Source organism: Myotis myotis, unplaced genomic scaffold (assembly GCF_014108235.1).
Source record: "Myotis myotis isolate mMyoMyo1 unplaced genomic scaffold, mMyoMyo1.p scaffold_m19_p_13, whole genome shotgun sequence".
NCBI classification, from domain to species: domain Eukaryota; kingdom Metazoa; phylum Chordata; class Mammalia; order Chiroptera; family Vespertilionidae; genus Myotis; species Myotis myotis.
Window position 1 is genome coordinate 40,644,569 of NW_023416317.1, and position 17,046 is coordinate 40,661,614.

Genomic DNA, 17,046 nt, shown 5'->3' on the forward strand with positions numbered 1-17,046 from the left:
TATGGACAAATCTGCCCCAGGGAGGGTGAACACATTGGTAGTGGGAAGCCAGACAAACCGAGCAATCGGAACTATGGAAACATCACTGTTCCCAAACAAACTGAAGACAAGCCCAGGGAACACCCCCGGAGCTCTCAAACTGGGCACCAAAGAAGGCGAGGCTGCTACCTTGTGAGCATAGTGACAATAGCAAAGGAAAACCCAGCGGGCTGAGCTGGCCCTTCCCAGCTGGCACCAGCATAACACCGCTTGAGGAAAACAACATGAGGCCTGGCAGTGGGAGAGCCACAAATAAAAGCGGTATTTTAGCAAATGCTGGGGAAAAGACACAGCCTTTATTTCCTAGGGAAACGACCACGTTGACAGTGTTATGAATGGTATGTGTTATGTCAGCGCCATCTCCTGCGTGCTGATGCGGCAGTAGATGCTATATCTGTGCGAAAGGTAAGGTGTGCTTTAAAACACTGACATTTCCGGGTAGCATAAAGCCTAGGGTTGAGAATTTACATGAAGGCTCAGCTATGTGAGGCCGTTGGAGATGTAGCTGGTTTCCTGGGTCCTAGAGCAGAGCTTCTTAACCTTTACTATGCACAATACAGTCATCTGCAACGTGTGTGAAAAGGCAGGTTCCAATTCAGTAAGTCTGGGGTGAGGCCTGAGAGGAGAGCCTGCGTTTCTAGCCAGTTCCCAGGTGATGCTGATGCACAGATCACAGATCACATTTGCAGTTGCAACATTCTGAAAATCATTATGTCAACATAATGAGAAATGGTAGGGCAGGTTTGGAACTAATTAGATTACATACTCAGGCTATGGTAGGAGAAGATAATGGACTTCAATTAGCATCTGAATATGCCTATTACAATATGAGATAGAAAGGACGCACACTTACTTTTAGAAGACTTATCTTTCCCCCCATGAGCACAGAGGTTGCAACTGCAGCAGAAGTTAGTAATATGCCAGGATCTTTGAGGCAGAAGAGACCTCAGACATCAACTAGAACATAAGCCTCTTGATGCCCTATCTAGTGCTCCATCCATGGTGTCCAAAGGATCCCGTTTGGGTCAGTGCAGGAAACTTCCTACCCTCATGACATACTCGTTTCCTGTGGCTGCTGTCATCCACTTAGGGGTTTAAAACAACAGCAGTTTCTCCTCTGACAGTTCTGGAGGCCAGAATTCTACATACAGTATTTCTGGGCTGAAATCAAGGTGTCCAGAGGCTCTAGGAGAAAATCTGTTCCTTGCCTGGTCCGGCCTGGCATTCCTGGGGCTGCTGGCATTCCTTGGCAGGTGGCTGCATCATTCCACTCTCCAACATCAGAAACTGCAGACCTTCCTCTGCTCTGCCTTCACATTGCCTTCCCCTTGGAGCGTGTCTGTGTGGAATCTCTGTCTGTGTTTCTCTTATGAAGACACTGGCGATTGCATTTAGGGCCCAGCTGGATAAGCCAGGATGGTCTCCTCACCTCCAGATCCTTAACAACATCTGCCAAGGCCCCTTTTCAAAACCAGGTGACATTTACAGGACCCAGAGATTAGGACCGGCTATCGTTGGGGGTTTTTATTCAGCCTGTCACACACAGGCAACGATGGCACAATACATGAGGTGTGCTCAGAGACATTTCCCAGCCAGCAGGTCGGGATGAAGACAAGCACTTGAGGCCAAGTGTCAGCTGAAGTCCTGAGACAGCCACTCCTGTGGCCCTGGGTATCAGTGCAGATCAATTTCCCAGATGCACGTGAAGCATTTCTCACTGACATCATCTGCAATGGGATTTAGGTTGCTGGGCAGTATGTCTGCACAGCTTGTCTCTTGAATCCCAGCTAATAACGGCTGTCCTATCTTTCAAACTAAAAGCTTTTCCTATAGAACATGAAAACCTTTCTTTTTTTGTCATTATTTTTTTTTTAATTTTTTAAAAAAAATTGTTTTAAATAATTATAGATACCCAGGAAGTAGCAAAGAGATGTACCTGGAGGCCTCTTGCATCCATCACCCTGCCTCCCCCAATGTTAGCACCTCGCCTCACTGCGGTACAATATCAACACCAGGAAACTGACATTGATATCATCCCCAGCACTTATTTCGAAGACTCATATTTTTAACTGATTAAATAATAGCAAAAGGACTTTTCCCTTTTTATATTTATTTCAGAAATAAGTGGGCCGGATGCTATTATTATAGGCTGTTTCAGAGAAAATGCTTGCTGTGGGTTAGAGGTGCAGAAGCGCTTTCGCCAGAAGATGGCACCTCACATGTATGAGATGAAATTCCTGAGCAGGGGAACCAGAGCAGTCCCTTCTCATTCCGGCTTCTCAGCATTTCATTTGCCACGAGATAGCTGGTAATGAAATAAATTTAAAGCCATGAATCCAACGTAATATTCCACTTAGAGCATAGACTTGTTTACATGTGTAGTTAGAGCTTTTTATGTGACAGGGTTTTGATTTCGCATTGGAGCTTCATGAATTGTCATGCATTGTAAAATATTTTTAGGGGAGGTTATTATTTTCTGTGACAGAACCTGGCTGGAGATCCTGCCTGGAGAACCTGGCTAGGCTGCTGATCAACTGAACGCAGTCTCGGTGTCATTCCTTCTTCACCTTTGGGAACCCCTGGACCTGCTGAGGTTGGACCCCAACATCTGGCGCTCGACCGTTGTCCAGCTGCGTGCTTTCCCGCTCCCGCCGCAGGCTCTGGTGCCCCCTCTGCGTCTGTCTCCGCCGCGCCCCCTTCGAGCCCAAAGATGACCAACATCATGCTGTTCAGCGGCAGCTCCCACCAGGACCTGTCCCAGCAGGTGGCCGGCCGGCTGGGCCTGGAGCTGGGCAAGGTGGTCACCAAGAGGTTCAGCAACCAGGAGACCAGAGTGGAGATCCGTGAAAGCGTGAGAGGGAAGGATGCGTACATCATCCGGAGCGGCGGCGGGGCGGTCATTGACAACCTGACGGAGCTCCTCCTCATGATCCAGGCCTGCAAGATCGCGTCGTCGTCCCGGGTGACCGCCGTGATCCCGTGCTTCCCCTACGCCCGCCAGGATAAGAAGGACCGGAGTTGTGCTCTGATTTCTGCGAAACTTGTGGCGGATATGCTCTCGCGTGCCGCTGGCGCAGACCACATCATCACCATGGACCTGCATGCTCCCCAGATCCAGGGCTTCTTTAACATTCCGGTGGATCACTTGTCCGCGGAGCCCGCGGTCCTGCAGTGGATTGGGGAGAACGTCGCCGATTGGAGGACCTGCATCATCGTGTCCCCGGACGCGGGCGGAGCCAAAAGGGTCACGTCGATAGCAGACAGGTTGAATGTGGAATTTGCCTTGATCCACAGGGAGAGGAAGAAGGCGAACGAAGTGGACCGGATGGTGCTGGTGGGCGGCGTGAAGAACCATGCGGCCATCCTCGTGGATGACATGGCCGACACGTGTGGCACCATCTGCCACGCTGCTGACAAGCTGATCTCGGCCGGAGCCACCAAAGTTTATGCCATCCTTACCCATGGGATCTTCTCTGGGCCGGCTATTTCCAGAATAAATAGTGCCCCCTTTGAGGCCGTTGTTGTCACAAACACAATCCCGCAAGAGGACAAAATGAGTCACTGCTCCAAGATCCAGGTTATTGACATTTCGATGATCTTGGCCGAGGCGATCCGCAGTAACCACAATGGTGAATCCCTGTCCTACCTGTTCAGCCACGTGCCCCTGTGAATCCAGGCGGGAGCGCGGAGCAAGCCTGCTGGCTTCTGACTCGTGTGTTTTTATCTGATTCTTAGCTTTAGGACTCAGCATTTAGAACACAAGACATCAGATTGTTGTGCCGTCCAACACCCACTGTTTCTCCCTTTGCACCTCCAGACCCATCAACTGAACGCTGCCTCTGTGTCCTTCATTCTTCGCGGCCTCAGTCCACACCTTTGGGAACCCCTGGACCTGCTAAGGCTGGACCCCAACAAGAGTTACATCCTTCCTGTTTGTTTTGTCTTTTATAGCAGAATTGAATAGTCTCAAATACTACAGCAAAAGCACATAACAACTAGAAACCATTTTGGAGGTGTGTTTTTTTTTTTTTTTAAGTGGAGGCTATAGGGGATGCGGTTTTGGATTAGGGAGGTGGCTGTGGAGATTCAAGAATGATGCCATGAGGTGAAGTGAGCAGAAAGAATGATTGATGAGATATAGTAGGTGAATATGATGGGCAATGTTGGTCAGCGGATCCAACATCCATTTTAGCCCCCTTCTCCCTCCCAGTGTAGAGGTTAGAAAACTTAAATACTCATTGGCAGCCTCTCTTGTTCCAGGGGGGTGGGAGGGAAGATGGCCAAGGCCACAGTTCTAGCCATGCACCCAATGATTTAAATATGAAAGTATGCTCAGGGGAATTTCTGTGGCTAGTGTGGCTCAGTTGATTGTGCATTGTCCTGTGCGCCAGTTTGATTCCTGGTCAGGGCACATACCCAGGTTGTGGGTTTGGTCCCTGGAGGGTGTGTGGGAGACAACCAATTGATGTTTCTCTCTCTCCCCCTCTCCCTTCCTCTCTCTCTAAGATCAATAAAAAAATTAAAAATTAAAAAAAATATTATTTTCTGTGAAAGGGGTATTGCACTTGGAATGCTAAGGTCTAAGCACTGTTCTTTGCTTCACATTTTCTACTACTGAGGCTGTCGGCCTGAGGATGGGAGAAAGGGCTCAGGAAGAAGGTTAAAATGAGGCAGCTGAGTAAGAGAAGGTTCTGGCTTCAGCAGACTCTCCAAAAGGGGTCAAAACAGGGGTGGAGAGGACTTCCAGAGTCCAAGATAATGGCAGCTGCTGGAATCCAAATCTCTCCAAATATCCTTTAAGTTACCAGTCTACAAGCGAAACAAGAGTGCACAGCTCCAATGCCTTTGGTGGAACATGGTCCACTTACCTGTGGGTAAAAAACAAAGACTGCTTTCCACAGAAGCTTTCCCACAAGTTGGGTTAGAGAGGGGTGTGTGTGTGGGGGTGAGGGTCTTACTGTGTGAAAGGGAATAAAAGGAGATTGAGATAAAATCATTGCTAGACAAAGGAAGATGATAGGAAGTATAACAACAGTGACCAAGAGCACAGGGAAAGGGCTCAGAGTGAGCATGCGCCTCTGGAGGCAGTCCTGGGAAGGTGACAGCTCTGAGAGAGGTGCCCTTTGCAAATTGGATGGAGGTGAGAGAAGGAGCCTGGTGAGGGGGTTCAATCCTGTGAGGCAAAAGAAAACCCCCAAATCAAAATGACACGTGGCCCCTCCCTGCCAAAAATTTGGTAGTCACGATAACATTTCAGTGCAATATTTAAAAAAATCAGAATGAACAGCCTGGCTCGTGTGGCTCAGTAGTTGGACGCCTTCCTATGAACCAGGAGGTCATGGTTTGCTTCCTGGTCAGGGCTCATGCCCTGGTTGTAGGCCCGATCCCCAATGTGGGTCATGTAGGAGGAGGCCCATCAATGGTTCTCATCATTGATGTTTCTCTCTCTCGCCCTCTTCCTTGCTCTCTGAAATCAATAAAAATATATTTAAAAAAAATAAGAATGAGCATAAAATTTATGATAATCAAAATATTGCCATTTGAAATAAAAACAAGAGTGGTATTACGGATTTTTCCTTTCACCTCGGGTTCCATTCTGGTTCAAGGACACTTCTGAGTGTGACATGCTCCAGAGCTCCCCCTAGAGGTGTCCTCCCACTAAATGATACTTTGATCATCATGGATTTTATGTTCATTTTGATTTTTAGAAGTATTGTACTGAAATATTATCTTGATTACCAAATTTTTGGGCTCCCCTTAAATAGTGTTCCTCTCTTACCTCATCCTTGTCCTGATCCTGACTTAGGGGTCCCTGAAGCAGAGGTGAAGGAGCTGTCGCTACGTGTCCCCCTGGGGAGATGCAGATTCCCAGGCTCCCTGCTCCCTGCATTTGCTGGTGAAGCAGCTTTGGAACCCCTAAATCCTCTGAGAAAGAACTGTAGGTACTGATGGTTGTATGGGAGAGCCCACCAAAGGATTGGAGAGAGGCTCCCCCAAAATAGCCAAAGAAATTGATGGAGGTCTCTGGCAGCTCCCACATTGTTTGCCATCCAAGCTGTTTTCCATTACTGATCTTTCAACAGCTCCTCAGCTCAATCCCAGCGCCACCTTTGCTGTCCTCATCCACAATAGGGCTCTTGACCCAGTGACCTGTCATTCCAATCGGTGATAAACATGCCTTGTCAACACATTCACGCACAGGGTCCCCTGGCCTGGAAGCAGTGTCTGTTCATGACGGCTGATGGGGATACAGCCGACAGAGGTGACCCTTGGAGAACCTAGCCCTTGTCTATTCTTTTGCAGACTTCATTAGAACCATTGACATAAATGAGTTCTATCTTCTTACAGAGGATCAGGCAGAGTCAAGAGGATGAATCAGCACAAAGATATAGGGCCATTATTGGAAAACACATTCAAAGTAAATAATAGACTGGAAGTAGATAAAAGGCATAATCTTTGCATTTGAAAATTGTCATGCATTTCCTATACAAACTCTCTGTAGCTCTTTGTAGGACAGGAGACTGTGCATCAGTGGAGATAACCAACAGCCATTCCCCTATTGTATGAACAATGCAGAATTGGAGGAGAAACATACTCAGATATTTTTCTCAAAGTAATTGCATTAGTGAGATGGCATACTTACAGAAATGTTCAAAAATTACAAGTGTACCATTCAATACATTTTCACAAAATTAACATGCCCATATGACCAGCATCTGATAAAAAACTACCAGCAGAGGCCCCCTTATGCCCTCTCCTAATAAGCAGTCACCCAGATAATCAGTGTCCTGACATCTAATCCCAATGGTTAGGTGGCCTGGCTTTGCACTTTATATAAATGAGATTGTGCAATACGTATTCTATTATGGCTGGCTTCTTTTGCACAAATAGTTTGTGAGAATCGCTCATGTTGTTTGAACAATAATTTGTTTATTGTCATTACTGTACAATATTCCCTTTATTTCACTATTTTACAGCTGACGGACATTTGGGTTGTTTCTGGTTTAGGGCTGTTATGAATATGGCTGCTATGAGCATTCTTGTCTGTGTACATTCCTGTATTCTTGGACATGTTTGAAAACATATAAAGACATCTGCTGGGTTATACACAGGAATTAAATTGCTCTGTTTCACAGAGCTTTTTTGAGGTTTATGTGTTTATGAGTATAACCGTATATGACCAACTCAAGACAAGATAGCATGAGTGCATGGGCATCATTTAATTCAAATTCTATATTCGGGAGAGCATTCTCTAATATGAAACTCCTTCTGTTAGTCTAATTATAGTATTTCTATTATATGTGGCATCTATCTTGTTAAGGAACTTCAGTGATTATTTCTCCTGTACATGGACATGTCACAAACCCATTTTCAAAACTGAGGGTGGCAACATTAAAGTAGCATCTAAGCCATTTCTAACAGGCATATAAGTAATCTCCAAATCTTATCTGTTAAATCAGCATTAAGTAGGACTAGAAATTGTGCTTACCTATGCAGGACTCTCTAGTCTTCATATTTTCAATCCATTGCAAGTTCTACCATGTCACACATTTTTCAACAATAGTTCTTAAAAATGTTGCCTGATTATAAGACTCACCTGGAAAATTTATTAAAAATAAATTCTTAGTCCAACTAGATCAGATGCTATGAGGAGGCACCTAGGAATGCCTGTTTTTCAAAACTGATATTTTAGATCAGCTCTGATTTGGAAAAAGCGCAAAGCAGTATTACAAATAATTGCATATTTGGTGTCTTAAATAATAATTGTGGAGTCGTGATTTCTAAGACTTTCTTTAAAACAAGATTGTGTGTGTGTGATAGATTACCAATTCTTTTATTTTATTCCGTTATTTTGTATTACTGGTCATTCAGGTAGTATTTGCATTCATTTAACAAATATTTATTGAGTACCCACAAAAACCAATATTTTAAAATGTTTCACGTAATGTGAGTGCTGCCTGAAAGAATTCTATAAATGACACACACAAGTAACTAAGTCATAAAGCATGATGCTATTGTATAAACAAAGTGCTATAGAAGTGTTCAGAAGGGGGACATAATTCCTGACCATGTTTTGCCTTTTCTGTTTCAATTCCACCACTGCTCCATACAGCAGGACAGCAGTCACTAGAGTTCACTGGGATCCATGGTCACCATGACTGTTTATAAAAAATATAAATCTAAATAATGAGGTTAACATTTTATCCAGACCAAGTTAGAAACAGGAATAAGAATAACATTCTAGCCCTAGCTGGTTTGGCTTAGTGGATAGAGTATGTGCTTTTGGACTGAAGGATCCCGGGTTCGATTCATACCTCGGTTGTGTGCAGGAGGCAATCAATTGATGGATGTGTCTCTTTCACATCGATGTTTCTCTCTGTGTATCTCCCTCTTCCTCTCACTCTCCCTAAAAATCAATGGGAAAATAATCTCAGGTGAGGATTAATAGCAACAAAAATAAATAATAGCCTACAATCTGCCTTGTTAGCTCCCCCTTAATTTTAAGCTTCTTTAAGCTAAGAAAGTGGTCTATTTGCCATTGCTCTTTCTCCAACTCCTAGAAGAGTAGTACTTGATCAATAAATATTTTCTAAATGGTGGATGAAAACATGTAGTGGAACTTAGCTATATTATTGGTGACAAAAGTAGATTTATATGACCCTAAGAATAGATCTACTCTTTGACCCAGTAATTCTACCTTTGAGGTAAAAATCTAAAAGATGAAAATCACCATTTGGTGTGTAGATAGGTATTGATATTTATTAAAAATCAGTATAACATAGAATTTAAGAGTTGGGTGAACTTGGACTCTGGAGTCAGAAAGAACTTAAAGTTTTATTGTGCCACTTGCTAACTGAGTGAACTAAGGTCACAGTTTCCTCATCTGTAAAATGGGGTTGACATAATAGTTTCTACCCTCATAGGATTGTTGAGAGGATTATATGAAGTAATGTGGGAAAAGCTCATTTAACAGAGCCTGGCACATGGTACAGATTTAGGAAATGGGAGGAGCTCACCATTAGGCCAATCCTGTGAGTCAGATAAAGCCAACCCTGACCTAGATACTTTCCTGTCCTCCCTTGGAGTAGTGACTTATCTAAGTATAAATCCATGGTGACTAGAAGTGTCAGTGATGGCCCCTAGAGTTGAGCCATATTCAACCTACACAACCATATGTGGCAGCTCGGACTGTGACAGTGTTATGACTGTCATTATAATTGTTCATGTTGTGCTATTTTTTTTTTTAAAGTTCTTTTAGAAGAAGAAAGTATCCTATATATTTCAAAAAGCTGGTTAATCTAAGTAGTAAAAAAGAAACCTGGTTAATCAGTTAATACACCGATTTTAGCTTAAGATATACTAATTGATAATTTTTATTGGAATAAATTTAACATGGAAATATTTACAGTGTTACGTATACAAATAGAATTCACATTGTACTTAAACTAGATTAAAGCTATTTCTATACAAGCTTTTTACTTGGAAAATAATTGTTGGAGTGACACCATGGAATTGTAGACAGTTACTTCTAATTTTAAAATGGTACACTGATTCCTGTTATAATATTTATGTAATACACATTTCAATCCTTATAGCCATCAGTTATGAAGAAACTTTTAGAGAAACTTCATTAGAATATATGAAAATTTGGAGAAAAACTTTAGAATAAAAGCAGAAGAATACATGTGGATATGATGGAAGTAAAAAGAGAATTTAAGAGGAGAGGAAATGGATGTACAGAATAATAGGGGTTAAAACGATGACTCTTTCAAATCATTTAAGTATTTAAGAAATTAAATGAGCCCTAATCGGTTTGGTTCAGTGGATAGAGCATCGGCCTGTGGACTGAAAGGTCCCAGGTTCGATTCCGATCAAGGACATGTACCTGGATTGCAGACACATCCCCAGTAGGAGGTGTGCAGGAGGCAGCTGATCTATGTTTCTCTCTCATTGATGTTTCTAACTCTCTATCCCTCTCCCTTCCTCTCTGTAAAAAATCAATAAAATATTTTTTAAAAAAAGAAATTAAATGATACAGAATCTTCCATTGAGTTTTCTCGTGCTTTACAGTGATAGATGCTTCAGTCACCAACTTTCAATAAAAGTTCCAGGAAGACTAGGCAGTTCTCTATGTACTACCTGTGAGCTTAAGGAGATAGAAATAACCCATTTTCAGAAGAATCTACACCTGTCCCCCTACTTGGGATGGTTTGTTCTTTGCAGTTTGAACTACTTGTATTTGCCATCTGGGCACACTTCCTTCTAGTGACAGAAGACAGGTCTCTTATTCCATTTCCCCAAGCAAGCCAGAGTTAGGACTTGATAATACAATATTTCATATCGATCTCATTTCCCCCCTTGGCCACCACACAATAGTATTCCCTGCCTTTTAAAACAACTTAGCTTATTTTACTACCATTTCAAAATCAGCTTGTAGCATATAATGTTCTCAGTCATGAGATAGTTAATTCTGCTCAGTCCTTTGAGAAGGATGACTTTGGTTAGCCAGGAATACACTCAGTGGTGTTTCTAAATTAGTAAACTCACTTTTATCCAGATAATGGCAGGCTTGAGGGGTCCTGTTTTTAAGAGTAGAACCATTGGTTCTAACAATTTTGGCTTGGAAGCAAGCCATATTGATCCTCAGTTCTCGGCTTGAGCTGCTTGTAAAATTTGTCATCTGAATTGAATTATTCAGGTGGAAGAAATAAAGTTATACAAAAATGGCTGGCTCTGTTCACATTAATGATGAAATAAAGTTACATCATTTGTGGCCTATGGAGTCCCCAGAGGACTTGTATACATATTATATTCATGAGGACCTTCCTCCCCCGCACCCCTACCCCAACACACACACCCTTACAGTGAGGTTGGCATGTGATCCCCATTTTAATGGTGAGAAAAATGAAACTCAGAAGGTCAGTTGCCTTTCCCAAGGTCACGGCACTAGTAAGTGGCAGAAACTGGACTAAAGACCGGGTTTCCTGATTTGAAGTCTGTCTTGCTGAGGTCAGATGTTAAGCAATTGGGAGTTCACAGACATTAATAAACTCTATTTTGGCCCATGTGCTTGAGATCATGAGCTATGACCTAGATTTGCCTTCCTTTCCATGAGGCACTTCCCTGACCTGACCCTCCACTCCCCGCCCCCCCTTTTTCACATATAAATCAATCTCTGCTAATTTTGCTGAATCAACAGCCAGACTAAAACGTTATCACTAGGGGGAATGTACTTTCTTCATTTATCTTAATAGGAAGTTAATTTTGAGACTTAATTATCAGAAATTCTGTCTCCTTGCACTTGCGGTAGGTAACCTTTGCGGAGCTGGAGGACACAATTAGTTGGTGTAATTTTATTCCATGCTTGTGTGGAAGTAGAATTTTATGCTTGTGGGAGAGGGCTTAGGACAGAAATTTAGGTGTTAACTCTTGGTCTCTGGATATGGGGAAGTTTTTCTTTTGATGCTTTTCTACATCCAGGAGTTGAACCCCAACTTCTTACCTTTTGACAGTAAGAATGTATTTCTTCCAGACCTATATGTCTTTCTAAGTTGTTTGCTTGTATATCTTCTCAAAGCCTCTTATGGAAACCGTGTGTGTGTGTGTGTGTGTGTGTGTGTGTGTGTGTGTGTGTGCCAGGATATGGGTGTGTCACATTCCTGAAATATGTTAAATTTAAACTTGGACATTTTCTCCAAATGGGGATGTACAGATAATTTTATGGTATAGTGGAAAGTGTGGGTTTTAGAGTCAGACTGCCTGCGTTCTAATTCTGGCTCCATCTCTTAGTACTGTGTGACTTTAGGCAGCTCAGCCAATCTTTCTGTGACTTAGCATCTCATCTGTGCAATAGAGATAATTATCTATAATAATAAAGGTGTAATATGCTAATTAGACTGGATGTCCTTCCAGATATCCTTCCTGACGACCTTCTGGACGAAGCCAGGGCTGTGAGGGAAGCCCAAGTCCCAGGTAGCAGAGGGAAGCCGGTGCTGGCAGCCAGGGGAAGGAAGGCCTACTCTTGCACGAATTTCATGCATCGGGCCTCTAGTAATACATAAATACCTTATGGAGTCATTGAGGGTGCAAGAATATTGATGGTGTTTCTAAACCCTAGGAACAACAAACATTGGCTATTATTATTTGTGTGTTATAGTTAAAGTGGTCATTTGGAAAGTATAAACATTAAAAATATACTGCCATTTTTATAAACCTGATAGGACATTTTTCTTTCAAATATTTTAATGGGTTGAAAGCCGTAAGAAATGGAAATATTCCTGCTCTCTTGTTAGAGAATTTCCTTTTTGACACTTACTCATGGACTCATGTCTTAGTGTTTCTGATGAGCATATAGATATTTCAATTTAAAATTACATAACATTCACAAAATAATTTAATCATAAAATCATTTTAGTCATATAATATATTCTAATAATTCACTTTACGTCCTCTCCCCATTCTGTCAATGCATTTTTGTGGAGCCATTGATTTTCAAAGTGAAAAATCACTCCCAAAGACCAGTTCTGGTGGTTTTTCCCACCATTCAGCTCACAGGGATTCTCTCCCTCCTCTGACTACCAACTCCTATAATCTCACTCTCACTCTTTTGCACTTACATATTTCATTTTATCTTTGGGCTTATGAGTATGTATCTTTGCCCTTCACTAGATTTTAAGCTCTTTTATTTATTTACTTTTAAACCTCAAGGAGTGAGGATATTTTCCCCATTGAATTTTTTTCCCCCCAGAGAAAGTGGACAGGAGGAGGAGGGGGAGAGGAGAGAAAGAGCGAGAGCGAGAGCGAGAGCGAGAGAGAGAGAGAGAGAGAGAGAGAGAGAGAGAGAGAGAAACTTCCACCTGAGAAAGATATATTGATTGGTTGCCTCCCAGGTTCACCCCAACTGGGGGCAAGGATCAAGCCTGCAACCCAGGTACCCATCCCTGACCAGGAATTGAATCCAAGACCCTCAGGTGTGCAGGCCCACACTCTAACCACTGAGAAATGCTGGCCAGGGTGATATTAAGCTCTTTAAAGAAGAACTCCTTTGCAATCCCTAGGTAACTTATGCCTCTCTATGTCTCTGACTCCTGAGCCTGTAAGTGCTATCTCTATTTCACCCATATTACTCCAGGTGCAAAGCTCAGATACCTGTATAATTTTTTTTGAGGAATCCATTTACAACAGGCATTTTGTAAGTTTCACAAAAATTTACACATTTTGGGGGGAGGGCTGATGGTGAGTGGTGACAGGGCAGAGAACAATTTTCCTTCACCTCCTTTATCTTGCTGGCTTCCACTCTGTCTTTACTAGAGTTTCCATACAAAGTTCTAGACTCTTCCCTCTCTAGTATTTTTTTATCTTTTCCACCCTCCTTAGTTGTCTGCAGGGGCAGCTAATCCCCAATAAAGAGTTTGGATAAAAAGAAGTTTTTTTCTCTAACTTCTTATTGCTTTGGTTTTCCCAGAGTGGCAAGTGTAACTCCTGTAATGTGTATGTAATAGGCACTCAATAAATGCATGTTGCCTGGTGATGCAAAAATGCTTGATTCTGGTAGAAGCAGTTTGGTAATTTGGAGCAAATGAGGATTACTTGAAAAATCCCCTCCCAAATTCATATGTTGAAATCCCAGCCCTATCTGTGTGATGGTATTATGAAGTGGGGTCTTTGGGAAGGGATTAGGTCATAAATGGGATTAGTGCTATTGCAAAAGAGACCACAGAGAATTTATAGTGATAACATGGCCATCTATGAGGAAGCGGGCTTTCACCAGACACCCAACCTGCTGGTGCCTTGATCTTGGACTTGCGAGCCTCCAGAACTGTGAAAATAAATTTCTGTTTATAAACCACCTAATCCATAGCGTTTTGTTATAGCAGCCTGGATGTGCTAAAATACCTCTCCAGCAGAATTATACAATAAGACGATATGTTGGCACTCATAGTGAAAGCATTTCAAGGACAGATCTGTTCTTAAACTGGCCATTACCATTTCTTTAACCAATCAAGTCAGAACCAATAATCACCAAAAAGCTAATTACTCTAAGCTCAAGCCTGTGAAATACTTGTTAGATTTTGTTTCTCTTAGCTATCACACCTAGACTGTGTGGAAAGGTCATGGGTATTCAACTAATGCTAAACATTCACTCCTACCCAAGCAATCAGAACTGTGCAGCCTCAGGGGTAAACAAAAGAGCAAGGTAGTACTCCCTCTGTGTGGCAATTTAGGTCATGTTTCTCTGTCTTTCCCCTTGTGACCTGGCAAAGAATGTTCCCAGAATCCAGAGAAAAGAGAGCCTGTGTTCTTTATGAGAACAGCTGATCAGAGATAAGCACTAGCTGGTTTCTAGAGGAGAAAACCTTAAAAAGAAAGCTAGAACTCTACAAAACAGGCCTGGAGAGACGATGTTGTCTATTTATGACTCAAGAGATTTGAGGGGTAAAATGCTATACAGACAAGTACATTTGAGCTGGGGAGAAGACCCACGCTGGGAACAGGATTTCGGGCTCAAGTCTGGGCGTGAACTCAGCCTCAGCACACTGGAAGCAGAATTAAGAGTATGTATATAGGTCTTTGGATTACCACTCCAGTACATTTTCGTAATTTAATCCAAAAACCACACCATGGATGTTTGAGGGTATAGATCAGTGTTACTCAAAGTGTGACCTGCAAGATATTTCAGGTGACACACAGATTATCTTTTAATTGGTATACATTTCTGTTTACTAAAATAAATAGAAAATATTAGTACATAAAACTCATGATTTCACACACAGGTAGCCATCCAACTCCACAAATTAGCAAGAACTATAGGCGGTGTGTTCACCATGTCAAGAATTGTTTCAAAATTCTGATAACTGCAGTTTTCACCAAATCATCTCTGATATAGACAGATGATATGGACAGCTAGTGTGGATTTATATAAATTGAGTCTCTACATTCACCACCACACGTTTTTCAGGGATACAAGGAAAGAGGTGGATTGGAATATTGAAATACCATGATGGTTGTACGTGAATAACCAGATTTAGGACACTAGGTTAGACAACCACTTGGTGGAGATGTTGTAGAAGAGATTCAAGCACTAAATGGGATACTATGGACTTTGGGGTCCCTTTCCTGATGGAGACTGTGTGACTCTAACTGGACCTCATGAAAGGGACTTTATAAGGAAGGAATAACATAGCAGTTGTCAAAGGATACAGGACCTCCTTAATGCTGCCATAATGATGTGTATTGGCACTTAGTGAGCAGGGACCATTTTCTTTAGACAGCTTGCACTGCGTGGGTGACTCCCACAATGAATTATGGTGTCCTAGCCCGTATTACTTTTGAATGTCCTGCTAGGCACTCATTTAGGGGGAAACATCTCTCATAATGATCAGAACCTAAAATTTAACTATGATGTATAAACAGTACCTTTTCATGTTTTTCCAGGGATATGAATACTGTGTCATTCACAGGACTTATTTAAGGATAGAAATCCATTTTATCTGTAATAATAAAGGCAATCAGGCAGGCGAGAAGTTAGGGGCAGCAGGCAGGCAGAGGGGTTAGGGGCGATGAGGCTGACAGGCAGGTGAATGGTTAGGAACCAGTGGTCCCAGATTGTGAGAGGGTGCAGGCTGGGCTTAGGCTTCCCCCTCCTCCCTCGTGCATGAATTTCATGCACCTGGTCTCTAGTTTTATTATACAGTAAATTCATTTATTTCTATCAAAACTAGGCCACTTTATTAATTTTGAAAAAATATGTGTTTGGGTTATATTTTTCTATGAATTTAATATCTGGTTCTATTGGATACTTTTTTGAACTTGGAGCTCCATGCACACATTCTCTTGTCATTAATAGGGCTCTGTTTGTGTCCCCCAAAGATCATGTCCTGTGATCTGATGAGAAAGTTGTATTCAGTACTTGTATCGTAGAAATTCTAAATATTGGGATTTCCAGAAAAGTTTTAGCTAGAAGTTCTACAACAAACCCTGAAGGCCTCTGGATTTGTACACTATTTCAATCCTAAGAGAGCTTATCTAGTTTATTGGATAGTGGGTTTTTTAAAAAAAAGGCAATGGAAAAATTATCCCCTAGTGAGGATTAGCAACAACAAAAAAATACTTCACAGAAATATCCAGACTGGTGCTTAATTAAATAAGTGGGCACCATAGTCTAGCCAAGTTAACATATAAAATTAATCATCACAGTAAATAATGAAGACCCAAATGGATCATAATGAAAACCTTAAACTTGAAATGTTGATTTACTATTTGAAAGCTGTACCACAGCATCATCTAACCCAGTGGTTGGCAAACTCATTAGTCAACAGAGCCAAATATCAACAGTACAACGATTGAAATTTCTTTTGACAGCCAAATTTTTTTAACTTAAACTATATAGGTAGGTACATTGTTATTAACTTAATTAGGGTACTCCTAAGGCTTAGGAAGAGCCACACTCAAGGGGCCAAAGAGCCGCATGTGGCTCGCGAGCCACAGTTTGCCAACGACTGATCTAACCTAACTGGGTTCACTCCCCTCCCGTACCACTCTTAAGTTGGAAAATGCCCATTTTAGGGAAGTCTTGGCCATTCTCTATGCCATACATTAGTTAAATTAATAGGTTGTATTTATAAGGCAGTGAGAAAAAGGTTTAACACTCCAGGAGTCTTAAAATCAGACAGGATTTTTCTGTATTTCTCTAATTCCTACTCTCCATCTTAGCAGGAGTGTATCGAGTTCCATCTATGGTCAAACTCTGTGAACAGTATGTGGGCATCTCTTCTTTCCCTCCAGTGCAAACACCCACTGATGTTTGTGCCAATGATGATAGACTGTGATCATTCACTTACAAGCTTTATTTTTTCTTATCTCTTTGTACATGCAAGATTATAATTTAGTTCTTATCACCCTCATTTTGTAATGATACAATCAAATTTCCAGCCATTAATTCAACTGCTGCTTTCTGTATCCAGTAGCGTTATGACTATAATTCTGAAACAAAACATCACTTTTCTA

At 42.0% G+C, this 17,046-nt stretch overlaps 1 protein-coding gene across 1 annotated transcript; it reads left to right on the plus strand.

The window, feature by feature from the left end:
• The first annotated feature begins 2,623 nt into the window (after positions 1–2,623).
• LOC118668659 (ribose-phosphate pyrophosphokinase 2-like) lies at positions 2,624–4,415 on the plus strand. The gene has a single exon (XM_036333840.1). It carries the CDS (start codon positions 2,750–2,752, stop codon positions 3,707–3,709), a length of 960 nt encoding a protein of 319 aa, XP_036189733.1. The 5' UTR covers positions 2,624–2,749; the 3' UTR covers positions 3,710–4,415.
• The last annotated feature ends 12,631 nt before the right edge of the window (positions 4,416–17,046 follow it).

Excerpts from the sequence above, each read along its gene's own strand:
- LOC118668659 (XM_036333840.1), top strand. The coding sequence starts at position 2,750 with ATGACCAACATCATGCTGTTCAGCGGCAGCTCCCACCAGGACCTGTCC.